General features: G+C 40.5%; 1 protein-coding gene across 2 annotated transcripts; it reads left to right on the top strand.

Moving 5' to 3' along the window:
- The first annotated feature begins 1,720 nt into the window (after positions 1 to 1,720).
- gal3st4 (galactose-3-O-sulfotransferase 4) lies at positions 1,721 to 24,715 on the top strand. Of its 2 annotated transcripts, none has more exons than XM_063900652.1 (4): positions 1,721 to 1,853; positions 12,693 to 12,809; positions 17,897 to 18,197; positions 18,484 to 24,715. In XM_063900652.1, exons 2-4 carry the CDS (start codon positions 12,694 to 12,696, stop codon positions 19,546 to 19,548), a joined length of 1,482 nt encoding a protein of 493 aa, XP_063756722.1. In that variant the 5' UTR covers positions 1,721 to 1,853; position 12,693; the 3' UTR covers positions 19,549 to 24,715. The 2 variants fall into 2 exon arrangements, with proteins under 2 accessions (XP_063756722.1, XP_063756720.1); XM_063900650.1 differs by lacking the exon at positions 1,721 to 1,853 and adding an exon at positions 10,029 to 10,310.
- The last annotated feature ends 38 nt before the right edge of the window (positions 24,716 to 24,753 follow it).

Genomic DNA, 24,753 nt, shown 5'->3' on the forward strand with positions numbered 1-24,753 from the left:
GGCCGTTTATAATCGTCAGCATGAATGGAAAAAGTGCTGACATAATGTCAAAGAAGGGCAAGACCTTGCATAAAGTAAATATAGACCAACTCGGCAGATACATAGAGTTCCCCATCCACAATTACTGACCCATCCCCACCTCAGTCCCCATCCCCACCTCAGTCCCCATCCCCACCTCAGTCCCCGTGCCCACCGCAGTCCCCATCCCTACCGCAGTCCCCATCCCCACCTCAGTCCCCATCCCCGCCTCAGTCCCCATCCCCACCGCAGTCCCCATCCCCACCTCAGTCCCCATACCCACCGCAGTCCCCATCCCCACCTCAGTCCCCGTGCCCACCTCAGTCCAGCCCTACATTTCCACAAATACAAGAAATACAAGCAGACACTCTGAAAACGGGTAATTATGGACTTATTTTGTCGATTGATGATGTTGTCTATTACTGCAAGTCATATGCCAACATTTCTCACCACAGTGGTTAATAAAATTTGGACTGGGGAAAAGGAGGACATTTTGTGGAGCAAGGTAGGCCCATATAAAGAAGTCAATAGTCAGGAGGTATACGTGTGGGGAGGGTCCATTTATTTTGGGTGAGGGGTTAGTCACTTTGGGTGTTTAGTCATTCATGAGCCCTCTACTAAACAGGGCTTTCATGAGGCAGTGTGGCCTTAACGTCTCCCGCTGGTCATGTGAAAGCATCACGCACCCACTCCAGCAAGATGCTACAGCATGTGGCGTTATGTGTGTAAAATAAGCGAATTTGCCTTTCATCTTCCATCAATTCAGAGAAATGCATCACTGGATTTGTTAAGCTTCCATGTATCCTCAACGTATTTCTTGTTAAAGTTGGCAGACATGATTTTAAAACAGAAACTGGTGGCTGGTCCCTTTGATGAGCAGGGGATCAGCCATATGCGAATGGACATAGCCCAACAGCTCATCACGGAAACGGGTTGGTTTCTGATTTGTTTTCAGTTGTTATGCAAGTGCTATTTATTCCAGACACTAACATGGCTATCTGTAATCAGCAGATGATTTGTCGGAGATATGTTGGGTGTGTGGCGAACATGACACCCATGAAGAATGGGTAAAGCAAGTTTGGAGCAATTGAAGTTGATTACTGTAATGTTTTTATTATACAACTGTCCTAAAGCATATCTTCTTTTTTTTGCCCTTTTCTTCCAGACGGAGTGCACGCTTTGTAAAAGCTGGTATCACAGCCTTTGTGTGGGGGAACCACCTGTAGACAAAGATTACTGTCCTGCATGTATTTGACGGCCAAAAAATAAAGTCCCTTGCCAAATCATGCCTCTATTTGAATGTATCCAGTGATGAAGTTGTAGCCAATTATGACAGTTTTTCTCAATTGGGAACAGCTACAAGCAATTTGTCAATATTGACGACGATCATGGCTGAGACTAATATTTTCAGATTTACGGGTTCAAATCCCGTCAGTGGAGTTGGAATATTGTATATTTATTTTCTATTTCTTGGCCAGCATATTTTGTGTTGTTATCTGTAGGTGATCTCCACATGTGCATTTACAACTGGTGATGTTAACGTTTTTTTTTTAAATATGTCTGGTCACACTTCAGACACACAAGTAAGGTGAAAATGACGAACCTGGCAACCACATATGATTTGGCTCGTACAGCGTCATATGACGCTGAAGGAGTGGAAAACGTAAACAAACCCCACCAGTTGCACTGGTGTCCAGTTAAACTGAAACACCGGCGGTCTGCTGCTGGAACTCGGGAGACGTTTGATAGTAACTTCTGGAGTATCCAGCGAGCGAATTGAGGGACTTTATTTACGGTTTTTACGAAATACTCCACGTTGACCACGTTTGAACAAGGTGAGTTAAGTTAGAGAAACATGTTATCATTAAACAGCAAGGTTATGCTAAGTAACAGGGTCGCGTGCGTCTGAGATGGGAATCAAGGAAAACCCCGGATGTTGTTTAGCCTCAACTTCTCTTCAATTTGAATTATACGTTTCCAATTTCCAATTCAAACACTAAACGGGTTTGCCCTTCATTTCTGCCCCACTTTGAGCTTATGACTTCTTTAAAAATAAACCTTACTAAATGCTGAGTTAAACCCTAAGCTATAAGAGGCTAAGCAGGTGATTCCAGCAATACAATATTTACATGTTATTTTAAATTCACAAAGAAACACATGAGTTAATGTAATGTTGAGTTGATGTGAAACATAAAGGAACAGCCAGTTATTATTCCCTTATCATATCATATGCTAACATAAGAGGCTAAACAGGTGATTCCAGCAATATAATCTTAACATGCCATTTTACATTCACAAAGAAACAAATAAATGAAACAACAACAACGTTTTTTTCCACATAAAAACTCTTAGAAGTTAATGTGAAACATAAGGAAACAGCCCAGTGTTATCCCCTTATCATGTGCTATAAGCAATAATGCACTTCAGGGTCTTCAACTACTGTAGATAGCCTTCCTACAGCAACCCCTGTCACTTGATCCATTGCAGTAATATTAAGTTGGATTTATAAGAGAACATGTGAGTTTTGTTTTGAAAGATGTGACCTGTTTAATGCTGCCTCTGAGAGGATTAGGCTCTAATGTGTGCCTTCCTGTTTAGGGTTAATTACGGCACATAATAAGATTGTACATGCATGGTAGAAAGGGTTTAATTGTCCTTCTTGTCTTCAACAAACAACCTCTGATTATTTCCTCACTATTGTCTCAGCTGTCCGTGTGGTAGGCTATATTCTCAAGTACAGAGAGCACTTTTGCCGGCTTATTGTCCAAGCATTTTTTTTAACAGTTGGGTAATCTTGTTTGACTGATCCTAGTATTAACCTTGCCTGACTGGGCAAGATGGGGGGTACAATCACAGGATTGGATGAGTATGTCAGGATTTGTTCCTGGTAAGAATCTTATCGTGGTGCACTTACAGTCTGTTTATAAAAAGCATTTGTTAAATAACCTGTGTTTTATACAGAAAAGTAGTATTATTATTTTTATTTTTGTAGAAAAATCAGATTTGCGTTGAGAGATTTTTGTTTGAATTGAGAAACGCAATCGTTGTGTAATAGAAACAACAAAAAAGTCATTTTGAAATGGAAACATTGTTGGAAAATTAATGATCTTGTTTTACTTTACCTTTGCCATGAGAATGGAACTTAATTTACTCTCAATATGCAAAACAATATTTAAGTAGTCTTATTTCTGTAAAAGAATCCAACTAAATTTCTCAACTTTATTTTATTTATTTTCTTTCAGTGCTACTACAGGTACACTCTAAGTCTCATGTATCTACTTTTACAGACCAGTCTTTCCTTTTTGTTGCTATTTATTTATTGGAGAAGACATTTTACACAGCATCATGTAGTAATTTCTCTTACATAAGCTGTGCTTCACAAAGCTGCTTCTGTTGACCCCTGTTTGATTGTAACGTTTCATCAAACACAAGCACACTCTCAGAAAATGCACTGTGTTGTTGTAGTTGTGTTGGTGTATCCACTAGGGGGTGCTATTTCACCTGTTTGATACGAACTGAATGGTTTTGTCACTGCTGGGCTCAAGAGTAATGCTGCAAAAGGCAGGTTTGGTAGCAACAACAGGTAACGGTATTTCTCCAACAAAAACAAACAGTGGCCTTCCTGTAGGCTTTGTTTCTCCTCATTATTTGAGCATGAGTGCTTTATTTTTTAGCTTTCAACTTTTGGACTTTTGGTTTTATTGTGGGTTGCAATCGTTACTTGTAAGGTGAATTCAGCAAGCTACTGTAAGGAGTTTGTTTTATAAAGACTTGTTCCTGGGATACTTTATATTTTTTGATAAATTGTGCATTGCCTGATAGGGATGTGCTGTTGTCGCTGGGTCTTGGGTTCCGAGAGTCTATTCAAGCGCTTATGGTAGCACCTTCACATTTTACGCTCAAAGAATGGAAAATTGACCATAAAAAGTTTATGGCCTCATAAAGTCAAAGCCCCATTAAATGGGAATTCAACAGGTTTGATGTAGCCTACGATTTGGATGAAAGTCGAAGTTCAGACTGGCCTACACACATGGAAACGTCTTCATAAAGCCTTCATACTGTAACGGGACAGGCGCATACACGCCATTCCTCCTTTCTATGCCAGGTAACGTAATGTCATGGACAGGATGAATATTTAGTTAAAGACAGAGACATTCTCTAGAGGCTGTTAGAGGCTCTTGTGTGGATGTCGATGCGTTTCTATTTGCATATTTACGGCTTAAAGCAGGAACCAACCAAAGTTCGAACAGGTGAACGTTTTTCACTGAATCTGAGTAACTTGACACGGGGCACTGCATTCTCTGGCAACACACGCTCACAAAGTTTAAAGCAGATCGGTCCAAGGTTTGGCAAGATAATCGTAACTCAGATATATACTTTCACACGCTGTGTTAAGGTGTAATGATAATTCTTTCTTCATCTCTTTCCACTTAATCAATCCCTAATCACGAAAAGTGACTAATTGGAGCAGTGTTTCTTGTGTATTGCGGTCAGAGCTCTGTTTTACAAAGTATAGTACTATTACCGGTTTGAATCAAGGCTCAGCAAATCATATGCTGCTAGAACTCGTACGGTTGTGGTTTTACGAATGCGTAGTAATATAAATAGTTGAGTAGAAGCGACTTCTATCAGTTGCTAAAATATTTGTTTACAATATTCGATGAAAAAAATGCCTTTTCCCGCCATCCCATGCAGCAATAACTTAGATCTGCTCCATAAAGACGGCCAGATGCTCCCATAGAAGTCGGATATGTTCAGTGGTTTCTGAATCACCACAGTCAAGTCCCTCCTCAAAACCCACCTGTTTAGATCAGCCTACTCAATATTTAACAATAATATATAAATAATAACAATAAGCAAAAATCAATCCAGATTACTGAATTTAAAATGTATGAGCATTTAAGTTGTCATTGTCAATCGGCATATGGTATGACATACACTTTATTATTAAGGTAAGTTCATTATATACTGTATATAGCCCTTAATGTTTCTCTCACTTTAAATTCAATACATTGTTAACATAAAAGTATTTTTTCTGGAGTAAAATTTCCTATTTTTGAGAAATACTGGATCATTTTTATCTATTGAGGCCCTTTTCAAAAGTTTATTATGTGTTTGTTTTTGCTAAAACCTTTATCCGCAAAGTACAGAAAGTTCCGGCCACATGTGAAACAGTTTTAAGACAAAATAGAAGCCAGAACTTAAATGCATTTAAAAACGAGTTATTCAAAAATACCCCCAATGCCACATACTGTATGTCGGTTGTCAATACTATTTATGCAATACATTATCTGTCTCAGAGCGGTGCACAACACAAAATATGACACTGTATCCTTTAAGCATCAAATCTTTACAACAAGCTTAATGTACAGTCTCTATCTATATCTCTATGTTCAGTTATCTTAGTTGTTCTCTTAACTAAGCATGGTGCTAGCATGTTAGCAGTGGCAGCTGATACAAGATACTGGATTTTTGTGGAAAAGTTAGTAATGCGATGACAATTAAAGTTGTAAAGCAGTTGTGTATAATGAAAAAGATATGATTTAACATGAAAACAATGATCTTTGCATGTAGCTCATTATTTAGTAAGAAGCGTGGGTCATAACATCACCCTATGTAAATACTAAAACTGTTGATTTACATGTGAAACTATAGTGTTCAACATAGTCAATCAGCGGCCGGCCCGCGGTGTGTGAGCAGCAGTTGGTGATAGGATGATGTGTGTTAACAGCTGCAGCAGTGTGATGTTACTGAGCAGCAGCCGCTCTGACCTGCACAGCTGAACTGCACTCCACAACTCTGCAGGGAGAAAGAATACTCTCAAGGGGATAAATCAAGCCGCACATACATTTAAATTTGTATTCCAAACTAAATCCTTCCAGCTTTCCGAACATCCAAGCTGCAAAATTGGGAGTATAGTGCCGCTTTTGTTATGCGTTGAATAATTCTAATCCTTAACAACAATACTGCCTTACAATAAAAGCACAGTATAAGAAAATAAAATATCAAACATAATGACTTCACTGCTCTCACAAAAATGTTAAGATTTTTAAGTACATTTACTATAGTACTTATTTACAATTTTGTGGTAAATGTACTAATTTTAAGCTACTTTATACTTCTACTCCACTACATTTTGGCAGCAAATATTGTACTTTTAACTCCACTAATGGATGGAGTTATCTGGCAGTATTCATCCTTTCACAGCTGGTGTGATGTGAATGCATCACTAATTATACTGCAGTGATATATTATGTGTTATTCTGAAAATGGCCACTTCGGATAAAGATGTTTTTGGCTCAGCCTAACATTTTGATTGCAGGACTTTTACTTCTAACAGAGTATTCCTACACTGTGGTATTATAACTTTTACTTAAGTATAAGATCTGAGTGCTTCTTCCACCTCTGATTATTTTACAACAATAACAACACTTCATTGTCCGCCACTGCTTATGTCAACTGGTGCTTTGTGGTGACTACAACAAAGGTCAGCTTTTAAAAGGTGAACTTTCATATCCTTTATTATTCAGGATCTCTGTAAGCCATTCCTTTCAATCAAGGTCAGTCAATTTTATATGTATCCGTTAATCGTTTGTCACAGAGTGCTACATTAAATCCATTTATTACATAAAAGTACTTGTTCTGCAGCAACATTGCAGAATATTTTTTCAGGATTCGGACATTAATGTATACTTAAATAAAAAACAAATTAATATAACAATTTGTGTCATTTAATATTTCATATCTTCTAAGGCTAACTCTATTTGTCAAATAATTTACCACATTGGAATTATATAAACAGATATGCATGCATTAGTAAAAGACATTTAAATTGTTGTGTGAAAATAATATATATATCATTTTTTACAATGGCAACAATGACTTTAACGGTCGATGATGTAGACATATATGGACCCGGACCTATAATCAATACATTAAAAAGAGATTTTCATTTTAACCGGCGCCGACAGGGGGCGAAAGAGACGAGGTAGCGATACAGGGAGATAAACGCAAGAGGAAGAGACGAGTTAGCGGGAGACAGAAGATGGAGAGAAGAGTAAGGGGAGAAATGAGTTAGCGGGAGAGAGAAGAGTGAGGGGAGAGACGAGTTAGCGGGAGAGAGAAGAGTGAGGGGAGAGACGAGTTAGCGGGAGAGAGTGAGGGGAGAGATGAGTTAGCGGGAGAGAGAAGAGTGAGGGGAGAGACGAGTTAGCTGGAGAGAGAAGACGGAGAGAAGAGTGAGACGAGAGAAGAGTTAGCGGGAGAGAGAAGAGTGAGGCGAGAGACGAGTTAGTGGGAGAGAGAAGACGGAGAGAAGAGTAAGGGGAGAGATGAGGTAGCGGGAGAGAGAAGAGTGAGGGGAGAGACGAGTTAGCAGGAGAGAGAAGAGTGAGGGGAGAGATGAGTTAGCGGGAGAGAGAAGACGGAGAGAAGAGTGAGGGGAGAAATTAGTTAGCGGGAGAGAGAAGAGTGAGGGGAGAGATGAGTTAGCGGGAGAGAGAAGACGGAGAGAAGAGTGAGGGGAGAGACGAGTTAGCGGGAGACAGAGAGAGAAGACAGAGAGAAGAGAGGGGAGAGATGAGTTAGCGGGAGACAGAGAGAGAAGACAGACAGAAGAGTGAGGGGAGAGACGAGTTAGCGGGAGAGAGAAGACGGAGAGAAGAGTGAGGGGAGAGACGAGTTAGCGGGAGAGAGAAGATGGAGAGAAGAGTGAGGGGAGAGACGAGTTAGCGGGAGACAGAGAGAGAAGACAGAGAGAAGAGTGAGGGGAGAGATGAGTTAGTGGGAGAGAGAAGAGTGAGGGGAGAGCTGAGTTAGCGGGAGAGAGAAGACGGAGAGAAGAGTGAGGGGAGAGACGAGTTAGCGGGAGACAGAGAGAGAAGACAGAGAGAAGAGAGGGGAGAGATGAGTTAGCGGGAGACAGAGAGAGAAGACAGACAGAAGAGTGAGGGGAGAGACGAGTTAGCGGGAGAGAGAAGACGGAGAGAAGAGTGAGGGGAGAGACGAGTTAGCGGGAGAGAGAAGACGGAGAGAAGAGTGAGGGGAGAGACGAGTTAGCGGGAGACAGAGAGAGAAGACAGAGAGAAGAGTGAGGGGAGAGATGAGTTAGCGGGAGAGAGAAGAGTGAGGGGAGAGATTAGTTAGCGGGAGAGAGAAGACGGAGAGAAGAGTGAGGGGAGAGACGAGTTAGCGGGAGAGAGAAGAGTGAGGGGAGAGACGAGTTAGCGGGAGAGAGAAGACGGAGAAAAGAGTGAGGGGAGGGACGAGTTAGCGGGAGAGAGAAGAGTGAGGGGAGAGACGAGTTAGGGGGAGAGAGAAGACTGAGAGAAGAGTAAGGGGAAGGACGAGTTAGCGGGAGAGAGAGAGAGAAGGCTGTGAGTGGAGCACCAATGAGCACCTTCACATGTGTGTGAGATGGCCCTGACACCATTTCAGCCCCAGTTTAACAGGCTAGAGCTCAGTTCTCTCACTGAACAAAAGACAGTCAGTGAGGGAGTGGAATATAAGAGGAACAGGAAGACAAACCTTAAAACGGTTCCATTGTTATGATGTGTTCGGACTGATGTGTTATATAATTGGCTGAAACTGTTAAGATGTGAAACGGTTAACAAAGAGAAAGGGGAACTCAAGCTGCTGCTGCACTTTATTTAATCTTTCTAAAATTAAGCTCTTTTAAGATGCACACTTTTTCAAAAGCTATTTTATTTATTTTCTCTATTTTATTTTAAACGCAGCCCGAGTGGAACATTACAAATATCTACAGTATTATACTGTATATCTGTATAGTTCAAGTGACAATAAATATTGTTGTTTTTGAGTTGTACTTTGTTTGATGAGTCAGTTGTTGATTACATGCAGACGTTGATACAGCTATAGGTCACAGCTAATGTACATCACACTCATTCATAACACCAGTTAGACATTGTGAAGTTCCGGTCCTTTGCTTGAGGACATTTTCTCTCACTGGACCTCGTTGAATTTTAGTTGAATACCCCTGATGTAAGTCCATACGTCATGTCCACATTAGGTGACTACATGTATAAATATTTCCCTCGTGATTCATTTCCGTCAGCATCACGTTGCCTTCAAAATAAAACCATGAACTTTTTTCCATTTTTTTTCTATCTTTCACGTAAAAGTCTCAGTGGGAATTTAACAATTAAGAATAACATAGAAGTGTAAAGGCTTTTAAACAACAACAGGATCGGTTTTTGCTTTTATTTAGAGTTCAAATGTAAAGTCAGGAACCAAAAAAAATGGCCAGGTTTTCTAATAATCGGATAACAGTTGAAGTAATTTTGTCATGCAAAAATATCAGAAAAATCCCTGTTGAACCTCTTCAATGTAGTGTTGTCCTGCTTTACTCTCATTTATATGACAATAAAACGAAATATCTTTGACATACTGCAAGAGCATTATCTTTGAATTTGAGAAACTGGGATGGATTTTCTTTTTTTTCTGTATCATTTTTCGAATTTCTGACGTGTCGTAGACCAAACGATAAATGTTAATTGTAATGATCAATATTATTGATATTAACTGCCTTAAATAATGGTAAATACATAAAGAAATAAGTAAATAATTCAGCATGTCTGTCTTAGCGTTTCCCCAGCCACCACCACCACCACCACCCGGGGGATGGATTCAAACATCGTTAATAGTTATTTAACAAAATATTTTACTTTTTATTTTATTTTTTAATCTCCGCAATTTACGGCTCCCCCCATGGATTGATGCGCCTTTAGCATTGGCCTATAATCTACTGCCTATACCCAGGACCAGTCCTGAGTGTATAGATATAAATACAGGCCTATACATAAGAACCCAAGTTACCCAAACTAAAGTGAGTTTTTTGGGTAACTTTGACATTACTCGGATCTTTGTTTTGGAGTCAAAGTTTTGGAGTTTTGTTAAATCCTGCAAATCCGTAGACATGCTTTTATTTTGAAGGAGTTCGGAAGTACCAGACGCACACATTTACGCTCTTATTTATCTCAGTTCTCCCTGTGTGTGTCGTCTTCGTCCCGGCAGAAATCTGATAGAACTGTCGGTGCACAGCCGGATAAATTCGGTCAGAGCTTCGGGCACGAGCAAAGCCGCTATCAGCACCCTAAAAAAAACGGATCCGGGCTTCGTGCAGGAATCCCCGGGTCCATGACCTGATCGGTACCGGCGGCGGGTCAGCTGCGGCTGAAGCATTCGAGATGCTCCGCGCTCTATTCCGCTGCACAATATCACCGTCACCGATACCGGTCTGGAGACTCAGCTATGCTTTTCAGACGGAGAGCCAGGTAACTATAGCACGATCTTAAAAAATGCAAAGAGTAGGAGAGGGGGGGGGGGGGGGGGGGGGTGTTGCAGAGATGCACAGATTGTGGGGAAGGAAAAGGTGGCGCTGCGCTGTGATCCTGTAGGAAAAGAGGAGAAGGTGTGGGTGGAGGGCTGCTTCAAAGGCCTTTCCTTGAACATCCATGTGCAAGATTTATATGTGCATTTACAGCTTGTGTATGTGTGTGTGTGTGTGTGTGTGTGTGTGTGTGTGTGTGCGCGCGAAAGAGTGTGTGTGATGCAGACTGAATGCTCCTTTGTGTTGTGGCAGAGACTGTGGGGTGGGTGGTGGCCCCTGCTTATTCTTCTGTGTGTAGCACCGCTCTTATTGTATATCATCCATCCTTTGCATATCACGATGTAACCCCTGCTGTCCATATGGTTATGCTGTATTTTATTACTCCATGATAACTGTTAGTGATTACCACCAGGCCACAGTGAAAACATCACACACATTAATAATAGTGTTTCTGCTATGAGACAAATCCAGCACACACACCACCTTGTCTTTTATTGACACAGAGAAGTGCGTTTCTTTTTAGCTCACCCTTTACAACATGTTTACTATATATTATTACCTCATTTCATAATGTATACATTCTCAGTGTGGATTGATCTATAGTACAATTGTTAAGACAAAAAAATGTTTGTGGAAAAACTCAAATATTATTTTTTGAGGATAGTCACAACTCTCCCAATAATTCTATTTCACAACAATAAACTTATTGTGAGAGGTTCCTTTTTTAAAACAAGGTTGCTATATTTTCTCATCACTAATAGTTATTATCATTTTTTTCAAATTCATTCAAGATTTTTTTATTCACTTAAATACCCTTGTTTTCCATTAATTACTTAGTATAAAATAGATAAAATATTATTACATGAAAACAGACTCCAAAGATGTGATTAAGACCTTTTGCCAAAATAAAAACACATCATAATTCCATTCCAGCAGCAGAAAAACTGAAATAAGCTAATTTAGAACCAAACGAGAAAGAAGAACCAGCAGGTAATATTACCTGATAGATTGTTGATATATTTCTTGGGGATGGGAATTAAATATATAGCCTAGTAAGCTCTAGATATGGATAGAAATAGTTTGAGTTACTTTGGTTGCACAGGTAAGATAGTCTGAGCTCTAATTTCTAGCCAAAAGGTCTGAAAAGCTCATAAACATACATGGGAGCTTCATAATAACTACTATAGACTTTAATTGGTAATAAAGAGTTTTGAATTGGTCTACACGATAATGTTAGAATGAACTGCAGGGCATTTCCGCTGCATATAGATGTGTTAACCGTCTGATTTTCTCTTTGTGTAACAAGGCAGCATGTGTCACAGAACATTAAACGTCTTGTTATCAATTTACATTATTGTTCTGCACCACTGAGTACAGTCACATCACTTGTTTACTGTTTAAGTATAGCAGGAAATGTCATTTCCCTATTCACTGTCTCCCTGTCTCTGAGCTTTGACAACACTGCTGCAAACTGAGGAGAAAAAAGCGAAATGGGAAATCTATGATGTTTCGTCACAACGCCACACATTCCTGTTCATTTCTTTGCAGCATTGGTCATCATGACCTAACCTCCCTATTCTCTCTCTAACACAGACACACACACACACACACACACACACACACACACACACACACACACACACACACACACACACACACACAACACACAGACACACAGACATTCTCTTTCTCCTCTCCAGCCCGAGGCTAGTCGGCATGTCCGTGTTTAGCACGTCATTCACATCGTCCATCCTGATTGGACAGTTATTTTCTCCCTTTTTTGCCACTATGCTGCCGTGCACTGAAGTGTATCTGGCTGACCCCGGCACATCAGAGCAATAGTGGTTATTAAGAATGACATGTTCAACGTTTACATACATCTCTTGGACAAACAAATGTGTTAAAACATTCATTTATTAGCAGACACAGGAATTTCTGAACGATCCTTACACAGCATCTACGGGCTGGTCCTGGTGTGTGTGGATGTTTTCAGGCTAATGCTGATGAAGCCGTTGTCATGTTTACTTTATGACTCATCCAAATCTCCCCCTCTCTCTACCCTCTCTTTTGCCTCCCCCACCACTCCATCACCTCCTCCACCCTCATCTCTCTTTTTACATGACACCACTTCCCCCTCCTCAACCTCGCAACACATCTCCCCTTCTCCACCCTACCACCCTCTTTTGTCCCCCATTATCAACACTCCAATCTCACACTCCTCTCCACCATCATTTTCTTCACTTTCTATACCCTCTCCTGAATCTTATTGCCTGCCCAACTATACCTCCCTCCCTCCATCCATCTCCCCATGCCCCCCTTCTCCCAGGATGTTGCGGTGGCTGGTTTTTGGCCGGGTGGGCACCGTTTGGATCTGGAAGGCGCTGCTGCTCTTCGTTGCCATCGCCTTCGCTGTCCAACTGTTGGGGGTCATCTTCAACAAGAGGTATTGGTTTTTACTTACTCAGAACTTAAGAACTGTGATTGAAATCTTTTCCTTTGCATTGCAGCTCTAAAAAGGTATGCACAATGATTTCAGAACAACATCAGTATGGATGGTCAAAGGCTCTTAGATAAAATGTCACCATTGTCCCAAAAGGAAGCTTTTGTTACGCTACGCAAACCATTGACTAAGCGGGAGGTTCGAAAATTCGGTACACGGAGGCAGTCACTTGCTTATAATGTTAGGGTACTAACTTAATTCCGCAACATCATCAACTTCACCTGTTGCCATTTCGACGTAAAATAAAAACTACGTAAACTCACTACGTGAATTGCTACGTTAGCTAGATCGTCTGTCTCGAGCCAGTGAACTAACGGGTCTTCTAGAATACCCTGGAACCGTGGGAAAATCTGAAAGAATACGCCTATTGGCTACTAATCAATATATGATTGGTTGATGAAATTGTAAATTCAAAGGTACGCTCTCGCTCAGTTGAAAGGCCAGGGCAGTCTATCAAGGATATAGAATACCTGGTTGAAGGATATTCTTCTCAGAGACCCAGAAAAATATGTGATTGGTTGAGTTTTATTTCTAACACAAAGCCTCTCAAATGCGTAGTGCATGGGCCGTGAAAGACAAACAAATCAACCTAACACTGAAATATTACAGAACAACACAGATATGATTAATTTATTCTTTTTATTTAGATGTTATTACATTTTATTAGTATAATTAATTCGATTTTTGCATTTATTTTAATCTGAGGATTCCAGGGTATTCTCTGAATACCTTGAAGGCCCTGACAGTTCACCACTGCTATCTTCCAAGTCCACATAGCACCTTTCTCTAGCAGTAAGGCGCGCGCAGCATTTCATACGGTAACGATGTGTCAACAACTTTTCACCGCCGTGGTACGACAAACTAGCATGGATTTTCTTTTTGTTTGTGCTTTACATTGTTTTTACACTGTAAGCACTAGCAGAATCCTGCTCTCACACTTTGTATGAATGAGCTTCACCACTCTGTCTGACAGCCATGTAGCGCAGAATGAGGACGATAAAGGTCACACACTCACTGGGAGCAAACATCCTGGGTCCACCCGGCTGAATTGCTCCAAAAAACATCCCTTTCGGTCTTTGATATGATACTTTCTGTCTGACCGGGATGGCCAAAATAAAACTTTTCATGCAATTCCTACAGACTAAAGAAGGCGGAGCGCTCAGTAAGAGATGCTGGGCTCTTTGCTTTTTCTGGAGGCGGCCGCTTCTGAATGTTTTCATTGGAATCAGTTGAAAAAAGAAGTTCTTTTGAATTTTTGAATGATGAGTGTAAGCAACAGTCTGCAAAGCATATGTACTCATTTTGAGCAGGCATACTCATTTGCTAAACAGGAGAGAGTTGATGTTCTCAGCAGTAAGGTATGTACATCTGCATCGATCTGACAACCAGTTGCCAAACATTGCTGATTTAATGGCTTTCAGTGTTAACAGTAGAACGAGGTTTATGTTTGTACACTGCTTATACCTTATTGGTATGATGTTTATTCTTCAGATTGAAGTAGATTGAGGAAGTTTTGGTAAATAGCTTCGCACAGCAACTGCTTCATGTCCGTGTGACAGTGACCACCACAAGAACAACAGTCAGCAACTGAGGAGACCAATACAGAATCTAAATGTGCTGATACTGCCCTTAATCACAGGACATGTCTTTCAAAATGTTTTGACACACTGACTCAGCGTCATATTTTCATAATGATCAAGATGTTAGTTAGTAAGTGTGTTTTGTAGTGCTACAACAATCCTTTTATTTAATGGCCAATTTTTGGTTATCCAATTAATAAAGAGATCAAAAGTGAAGTCTTACATTTTCTGGATATGTCTGTCAAATGATCCAGACCCAGATATATTCATTTACATAAAAAAACGAAATCTTTACTACTTAAATTGGCATGAATTCGCAGTAAATGTGTTTGAGATCAAAGGAAATCATATTCTACGGTGGGCCCAAGAGGTCAATTGAGTAAAAAGAACCAAATACAGAAATGCCTAAAAGAAGCTCAGACAGGGGGACACTAAAGCTGCATTCCCATGATACGCAATTTTCTCTTTGCTCACTTCGATGGTTACATCCCCTGCTAGCTTGCATGCAGCTTTAATCTGATAGGTTGCAAGTCGAAAGGTCAGCAATCCACAAGGTCAAAATTGAAATAATTTGAACATTAAGTGCAATTCTCCAAAGAAACACAACAGCAACATCTGTGCAGAGTTGTTTTACCGCTATGACCACAGCTTGTTGTTGCCATGGTTTCTGGCTTATACAGTTATTGAATTTGCTTTTTTTTGTGGTTTATTTTAACATTAAGGTCACAGATTGATTGTTTGCCATTTGCAATAATTACAAAATACACACAGTAAGTGCAAAAGTGGTGCAGGGATGACGTATTTTTGTAGGCAGACCCGGAAGTAAGCTGGTCATGGGTTCCCTTGACAAAAAAGGGGATTTCTCCATAGGATTTTGGAATATTGTAAAAAATAAAGTCTGCAGAAAACGAACCTGTTTGATAAATGAATGTTTTGTTCAGCCGGATAATCTCCACATGTCTACCCTACTTTTATCATTTTAGGGGGGTCACTGCTGATGCATTTAATGTCGTAGAACAAAACGTGACCGTCTCTTAAATTTGTGTCAACCACAGACCTTATTTCGAGCTTTTTTCCAAAATCCTACGGAGAAATCCCATTGACTCTTGAGACGAGGGAACCAGAAGTGGTAAAATGCTAACTCACTCGTTCCTGCACCACTCTATAACTTTAACAGTTTACCAAACTTGATGTTGGGGTCATAGATTGCCATGGCAGCACACTTAAGAGTCGTGTCAACCAACAATCCCCTCTCAAACTGATGATATGGTTAATGCTGCGGGGGCTTCCCCTCTTTCTAGTGTTTCCGCACTTACATCTCAGCATGCAACGGTATGGCGATGATAACGGTGAGCTCATCTGAAGCACGCTGATTGAGCAATGCTTTCATGGAGTTTTAATGCTTGTTAATTTTGAGTTCATCTGATACTCTAAATCCACTGAGATTAGGCTGAGATCTGTTAGCAGCCGCTGTTGGCCGAGGAGAAGACTCCAAAATTAAAAATGTGCTGAATCTAGTAGTGACAACCTGAAAATGAGCTCTTAGCAGCATTAGGTGTGAAACATTTATCTGTTTAATAGAGACAAGCTGTGTTGTTAGTTTCCCTACCACATGTTTCATTTATCTCTATTTTTAGTTGTCATTTAAAAGATTAGAAAAGGGCACTACGAGGTTAAAGAGAACACTGCTCAAGGTTATAATGGACAACCTATCCAGTCATCATTACTGTTGCTGTTAATACTGTTAAAATGTGCAAGCATTTCTTTTTAATGGCGAACATGCTCAAACTTACCAGGATTTCTAGCCTCTGCAGCCTGAGAGAAATCACATGTTCTTTTTTATTTAGCTCTTCAGTTCTTGTACAGTTGCTCTATTTTAAGATAACATGCATGGTCACATTATGTTTTAATATAATTTAATTTAATACCATATGACTGATGTGAATTATTAATCCTGAAGTAGGGCTTTCCATTTAACTGTCCTCTAACATCTGGGTCCAATGGCCCTAGGGGGGGGAGTTCAGGTTGCAGTCCCTCAGCTTGCATTTCTACAGTGTGGTCAGAGCACGAATTTGGATTTTAAAGGATGCTGCATAACCCACTCGAGCTTAAGCACCATGCCAATATTGATGTTTTGAATACCAACCCCTTAGATTTGGCTTCCAAATAATAAAGCACATGCCCTTTTATAACTGATCCATGCACTTACTGCTCAGCTCTCACAGCCCAAAAAGTGTTTTTAATTCACAATAATTGGTCATCCGTCTTTGGTTTCAGAGTTACAAAATAGGAAAATGTTAAATTATAACTGTCTTTGTCAAGATGTTGGTTTAAAGTATTGCTGTCTTTAGCATACTCTATTCTAAGTTTACATTTTCACTGCAAGACAGATGAGAAGATTATTGAAAAACTCCCTGAAGCACATTAAAATCAACACAGATTAAATTAGAGCTGCATAAATACATTTTGTTGGGCAACTTTGGAGCTGCAAAGCAATCAAAGTTCAGATTATCACCTTATTAAGTTGCTCTGTAGAACAAATAAGAAGAAATTTCCTACTTACAAATCCAGCAGTGAAAGAACTTGATTGCAATTACTTACCATTCCCATGACGAATGTAAGTCCAGTACTATCCTTTTAACTCTGGTTTGGGCTCCATCTTCGGGTGAAAGCGTTTTTTATCTCTAACTGGTTCCCCTGCTAGTCTCTCACTGGCTGTTTGCCCAAAGTCTGAAATGCATTGTAGATAAGGAGTTACTGCAGAGCAGGTTTTTTATTTCTCTGTGGTTTTATAACTACATGGGCCGCCTTTCACCTTACAGGGAGTCATGTAAGGCTGTTTTAGAGTACCATGGGCCACAGGGCTACAACGTTTCCGTCAATTACTCATGAATGCAGTTTAATTTTCCGACTATTGTATAACCATTGTCTGGGTTACAAAGAGGGGTCCAGGGGCATGCAAAAAAAGCTTTAAAGGGGCCTTATTCTGCCAATTTTCCGGTTCATATCAGTGCCTCTACTGGGCCATGTCTCCATGCTTTAATGTTCAAAAAGTTCTTTATGTTTCTCATACTGCCTTTGCTGCACCACCTCTTTTCACCCTCTGTTTGAAACCAGAGACCAGTCTGTTCTGATTGGTTAGCTTGTTGTGCTAGCAAATAGAGGCAAGAGTGTAACATCACTATGTTACACTCTTGGGTCTAATGTGTCTTTGTTCCGGAGACAGGGAATTTAACCTGAAAATGTAAGAAAAAATGTACGCTTACTGCTAGAAAAACTGATGTTACAGGGATATCAGTTTAGGCATTAAAACAAAAAACTGCACTTTCCGCCCCTGTTAGCTCATGCAATAAAACAGGGGTGGAGTCATTTGATCCTTTGCATGTTTGTAGGATTTTAAACACAAAGTTGAAATTGTATCTAAAGTTACATTTCTCCCTCCTCTTACAGCAGTGTGCATCCAGCTGGCCACTCCATCTTCCTGTCCTCTGATGCTCAGGGGCCCTCCCTGGGCTTCTGTCAGCCCCACACCCACATCATGTTCCTTAAGACCCACAAGACAGCCAGCAGCACCGTGCTCAACATGCTTTACCGCTTTGGGGATGAGCGAAACCTCCGCTTTGCTCTCCCACTGGGCTACCAGTTCGGCTACCCACACCCTTTCAATGCTCACAGGGTCAAAGGTTACCAAGGCCCCAGAGCCATGGAGTTCCACATCCTGGGCCATCACATGAGATTTAATAAGCCTGAGGTGAGTCATTCATAACAGCAGAGGGGGGAGTGAAATGAAAAAGGGGATGATTATTATGGAATGTTCTGTAAGGCACAAATGAATTGAATCAACATGTATTAAAAATTTAAAAACAAACCCTCTTGTTTATGTTTACTTTTGTGTCTAGATCTACAAACAACAAAGGGATGAGAACTACAAAAAGTCTCAGAAAAACTGAGAAAATAAGTATAGCTTCTGTTGTAGTGTAATGTAGTAAACCTATAGCAAATTTTTAAACTCCCAATTCTCCTCTTCTGTCTCTCAGGTGGAGAAGGTGATGCCTGCAGACACGTTCTACTTCTCCATCATCCGGGACCCGGCCAGTATGGCTGAGTCCTCCTTTGCCTATTATAAAGATGTAGCACCTGCCTTTAAGAAAGCCAAAAGCTTAGGCGACTTTGCTGACAACCCCTACAAATATTACGACTCTCGGGTCCGCAACAACTATGCCCGCAATCTGCTGATGTTTGACTTTGGCATGGACAACAATGCTAACTTCTCGTTGGCTGTGGCTCAAAACGCCGAGGCCATGATCCGCCAGACCTTCAATCTGATTCTAGTGTCCGAGTACTTTGACCAGTCCATGATCCTGCTGCGGCACGCACTCTGCTGGCCGCTGGAGGCCGTTGTCTCATTCAGCCTCAACGCTCGTCAGCAGAAGCCCAGCGACGAAGGGGGGTTGAGCGGGAGCTTTGTGAGCAAGGCAGCAGCGGCGGCTGGTATCGTCGGTAGAGGGGTACGCCCACAAGCCAAGGTACTGACCAATGTGACGGATGCACAGCGGGAGAAGCTGCGGCAGTGGAACGCCGCTGACATGTACCTATATAAAACCTTCAACCGGACCTTCTGGGAAGATATCAAGAGGTTCGGTTACGCCCAGATGGAGCAGGAAGTATCTCTTCTCAGGATGCTGCGGAAAGAAATGGCCCAGGTTTGCCTGAGGGACGGCGGGAAGCCTGTGGAGGCACGCCGGATCCGAGACAAAAACATCCGCCCGTTCCAATTCGGAGTGTTGGAGATTCTGGGATACGAGCTTCAGCCGGGGCTGGACAACGCCACCAGGACGGCCTGTCTGCGGATGATCAGACCTGAGCTCCAGTACAAGGATTTGCTGGATGCTAAACAGTTCCCACGGGTTGCCCAGTCAGGGCCACAGAACCCGGCTCTGGTGGCAGCCGGTGCCTCTCTTGCAAGACAAGACTCTTCCAGGACAGGAGAGAGGCCGGTGGAGGGGAATGCTGGCGGGAGGAATGCGGAGGAGAGAGACTGGGATGGAAGCCGCATAATGAGGACGAACCAGACTTTTTTACAAAAAGTAAGATTGACATGAGGTTTGAGGTGAGTCTCGTTCGTAATACGGTACCTTTGGTCTCTGAACAAATGGAATTATTGAAATGAAAGCTGAGCCAAGTGTGGTTAACACATGAGAAAACAAAAAGGAGGAACTTTTTGAACTTCCACTTTTCGGTTGTTTGCTTCTTAAACGTTCTTTGCTTTTAGTCTGTGTAATCCTCATGGCCCTTTACCTCTGAGAGCCTGGGATGCTTTCATGGCTGCAGTTACAGGTGGTAGAATGAACTTTGTTTTTATATAAGCAGAAGCACTCAGAAGCTGTTGGCAGGGACTCTCTGCTTTGCTGTTTATTAATAGACACACAGAAGCCTGTTTCAGTCCCTGTTCATGTTTATACTTTTAAGAGGTACAATTTATTTTTTACGTTGTCCTTGGTGCACATGCTTGAAACTTCTCAACGTAAAGGTACAATAAGTTCCAGTTTTTGCCTCTCATGCAGTGCCATAACACTGAGTTACAAAGCCTAGCACCTTCCTAAAAGATATATATTTTATTTAGTATTTGAATACAAAATAATGCATTTACTTGGAATATGGGAAGAAAAAACATCTTACAGATGGTGGAATGTTTTGTATTCAGTTGGTTAGAAGAGTCGTTGCAATTGTAACTGTTCTGTGTCTCTCTAAAGCAATGGTAATACACAAGAGGCTCAAATTGGGGTATGTATACAACACTAACTTTTTCTTTGGGGATATGGTTCAGTATTTGCTGGTACTGGTAATGGACAAACACAATGATGACCTATAATTTAATATTTCTCTCTTTAAAACACTTTGTTCAGCTTCAGAGTCAGTATCGAGCCCTGTCTAGAACCACTTACTTGAACTGCTTCTTAAATATCTTTTAATAATACAAGAGGGGAAAACGATCCGAGGCCTCTGATTCTATTCTGAGGTGATTGATACTCTCCAACAAGCAGCGGCTGCTTAATATCAGCATTTGGGCACATTCCTTCTTTCCACTTTCCGCTAAAGTATCCATCTGTCTCACACATGTACACATCCAAAAGCAGCTGCATGTTAAAGATGATTCATTATATTGCTCAATAGAGACCTCAACTCCCCCCGTATTCCTCCCAGATAAACTTTGAACGAGTCAGCAGGTATTTTGGGAACTTTCTAGATTGTTTTGTCAGACGGAACACAACAGACAACATAAAGCAATATTGCATGCTGCAGATCTTCTGGCTCATCCCACCTCCGGCCCTGGGACCTTCTTCAATGCTATTAGCTAATCCAGCTACTTACATTTTTTCATGTTAACATTTAAATTGTTGATCAGCAATACAGTTTTATTGAAACTGTCTATTGGGTTATCATAGTTACACTAACTATATATAAATTAGCCTTCTGAGCTAATATATTGTATTACGTCCTTGCCACAAACCCCACCAGTATGAGCAACACATGGTAAACAATACAAAGGTTATACTTTGATATAACTGTAACTTCTAATGTGAAGTTAAAGGTACAACAAGCAAATGACTTATGTGATATCCTTATGAGTTTGCTAACGATAGCTAATGTTAGCTAGCTATGCTAATGTTTTAGCAAAAGTGCAAATGTTTAATAATCATTTTAGCTAACATTAGCCTTAGACTGCTAACGTCATTATCAATGCTAGCTAACTCATAATGCTAGTACAAGTTTGGCTGCCTAAGGATACACTACCTAACTAGAAGTTACATGTGCAGTTAATTAAAACACTAAGGTTTAATTGTTTATTCAAACAAATGAATGCGTACTCTGGCATAATCAGATTGCAGATTCCACACATTGTAAGCTCGACACTGTAAAAGGTCTCAGGTGGAGAAGCTGGGCCCGAGCCTGGAGCTTTGCAGCTAGACCCTTTTCAAATAATATCACTATCTCAGACATAAGTTACAGTTTGTCCCAATGCTCCTCCAAATAAACACCAGTTCTGCTTTATTTGGCTTTGAGTAAGGAGCTGGAACTCTTCATCCTCTGTGGAATGCAGCATGTTTACATTAGCACTGTGTCAAACATGGATCTTGTCACATGTCCAGTAACAGCCTGGTCCTGCATGGTACTTACAGATATTTGGTCATAATCATGCTGCTGTATGAACATTCAAATTGTACTACATAACACAAAAACAACACATCTCTGTCAGGGTCAAAACACCACAGACAGGGTCCACTTGATCATCGTACACATACATGACAACAGACAACCCTTCCTTTGCATACGCTTTTATATGTGTCAAAGTCGCCTGACTGGTTTGAGCTCGCTGACATCGCCTGATTGGTTTTAGTCAGCTGTGTCTAAAGCTCCATTGTTTCGAAAACAGCGACCCACATGGTTGCACTAAGTGACATGTTCCATGAACTTGGGTACTGTAGTTCATTCTGAGACAACTTACTATTGGATCTTGCAAGGAGTGTTCCATGTTTACACTGCTGAAGGGAGTGGGCAGGCCAGGATAGTAGATTGCGTTAAGTGCAGTTTGAATCAAGAACAAATAGCGAGGTTTCTTACTGAAATATGTACAAATAAAACACTGGGGAAATGTATTTGATCCTGTTTAGTTTATTGATTCAGTTAGATCATCACAAAGGAGGTTCATTCTGTGTGCTGAAGCAGTGGACAGCCATTCTCCAGTACCTGTATTTATAACCCGGTTGTCATGTGGTGCGGGGGGAAAGTAGAGCACAGACAGGGACCTGTGTGAGCACCTTGCTAGCTGCTGTGGGACTGCAGAGCAGCCTGTGTCCTGTGTTATCACACTTCAAAGTGAGAACACTTTTTTCTGTTCTGTTTTTCTGAAGCACCATGGTCTAAAAGTTTGTTTTAAAGCCATGCAGTCAAGCCATTTGAGAATGATATTGAAAGATGAGTATTTTGTATGAATGAGGTTCAGGTAGGCTCCAGGTGAATGAGGTCATGTGTTGCGAAGCAGCCAAAATGAGCCTTGTGGTTTTTGATTTCAGATCACAATATTCTGTATTATTTATTTGAATGTTGGCAGTTTTCATTGTGAATATTAGTGTTGACGCTTATCCTGGTACAATGCTGCAGATGAAATGATATTTCATTGCTGGAATCTGAAAATAATGCACACCCTTCGACCAATCAGAACTGAGTATTCTCCATGGCCATAATATAAATGTAGTATCGAGATCATGTATAAGAATGTACATATGTAAATGTATATGTGTAGAAGGATATCTACAAAGCCCAGAAGGGGACATGGGGAAAAGAAATACATTGTATAACAAACAACAAATATTAGTATTCCAAAGCTACAACTACCCTTCATAGGGAAACTAAATGACAACATACATGACGGAATAACACAAACGGTTTTCAGAAAATGTTTTGTGAGAGAACACCCTGGTTTTCATCTCTTCTTTTCCTCTACCCATCCATTTGTATGTTTCCGGTTTTGAGTCTCTTTGAAACGTCCAACACTGAACTGATTGATGCTAACCAAAGTTCTTCCACAATACAGTAGTTTGTATTCTCCATGCCGTGCACTGTGAATAGTGTCACCTTACAGCAGCGGTCCTTCTGCGGGGATTGGGTTTACTGCATTGTGTTTCCTCCAGTGAAACGGAGACTGTTAATCAGCTTACGGTCTTAAGTTAAGACACTGAGTCAAAGGGATGATGAAGTATTAACTTAGATTTAAAAGGGACATACCTTTGTTTATTTAGTTCCCTCCTTTCATGCAAACATTGACTTATTTCACTTTAATCTGAAACTGTAACTTCAGTTTTATAACCCACTATGTATCACAGCGCTGCACGGCTATGTCCTGCAACCCTCAAATATTACTATTGTTGTTTATTTTAAACTTAAACATGAATATTTGTAACATTTGATCTTCAGCTTTCCTTCAGTGCCACCATCAGGACACACTATATGTTCGGCTCCTCAAAGTACGGATATTATTTGCACCAAAATGCAATTGTGATTATACGAACAGGCCCCATGTGCTTGTACTAAAATGAAGAACTTTAGATGTTCTGGGTCACCACTTTTTAATGAACACTAATGCACAAAATAGTTGATAGAACAAAACAGATTTGTTTCATGCCTTAGGATGCAGTTATAATATTATTGATCATGGCTCTTAAACAATATCCTTCTGTATTTTTGATTATATTTACCATTTGTACAGACTGTATTTATTGGGGTTGGTAAGGGGCAACGAGGGGAACAGTGTATTTGTCACAGTACGATGGAATTTATTATTGATGAAACATGAATTCTGCACACGCTCATCTTAAATGTTCTGTCAGAGTTGAAACATTGATGACAAATGCCACTCATAAGCTATGGCTGGCTCATAATTCAGCGTTACTAAGAAAACTGTAATTATACGGTTAAATCAAGCTGTCTTACAAAACATCAACGTTTAGACATTTTGTAATTGTAATTAAAAACTAAATGAGACAATAATAAGTCTGATACTTGAGACAGGGACAACTAATAATACTGAGCATTACTGTGATTATTTCGGACGTGAATCTATCTCAAGACAACCAGAATATTAAGTGTTGATCATAATGCTTACAGATGAGAGCACAGCCACTCAATTATCCGGTCCTTGTGAGGTAATTACGAGGTAGAGATGTAGTACTCTGTCTTGTAATTAAAAGATAATGAAGCTGTAATGCAAGTAAAATGAAAACTGTGCTTGATTTCTATGCCTGTCTTCCCACATGCAGCTTTGTTTTTATTCTTCCGATGGAGATCTGACTAAAATGGCTTTACTATAATGGTACTGTGACTTATTTTCGCGCTATTTACTCAGTTTTCATTGTTGAGCATGTTGTAGTGTGTCAGAATTAAAGGTACATCTTGTGTGAAACCTCTTCAAATCTCAGCTTTGGTACACAGTGTGATTTATCACCTCATTTGAACAGCTTCCATCTCTTGTTTTCACAACTGGGTTATTACTGACAGGAAATCATAAATGGACCCGATATTCTCTCAAGGTGTTACAGATTTCACTGAACTTGAAATGCAACTTCAGAAAGCAACGGTGGTCTTTGGTTTGGATCTTACTTGAAAATGTTATTTTTGGGGTGAAACTTCTACTAGATCAAGCTCTTGTCTGTGTGCATCCATTGAGGTTTTTTTTCTTGTACTGAATAAAAACAACTTTCTTTAACTCCACTTACTCGTCTCCTTTTTTGTACTATGATTTTATACTT

The sequence above is a fragment of the Eleginops maclovinus genome, chromosome 14, assembly GCF_036324505.1.
Source record: "Eleginops maclovinus isolate JMC-PN-2008 ecotype Puerto Natales chromosome 14, JC_Emac_rtc_rv5, whole genome shotgun sequence".
NCBI lineage: Eukaryota > Metazoa > Chordata > Actinopteri > Perciformes > Eleginopidae > Eleginops > Eleginops maclovinus.

Coding starts and splice junctions, on each gene's coding strand:
- gal3st4 (XM_063900650.1), top strand. CDS start 10,288: ATGCTTTTCAGACGGAGAGCCAG. Junction 10,311..12,692: donor CTTTTCAGACGGAGAGCCAG/GTAACTATAGCA, acceptor CCCTTCTCCCAG/GATGTTGCGGTGGCTGGTTT. Junction 12,810..17,896: donor GGGGTCATCTTCAACAAGAG/GTATTGGTTTTT, acceptor CTCCTCTTACAG/CAGTGTGCATCCAGCTGGCC.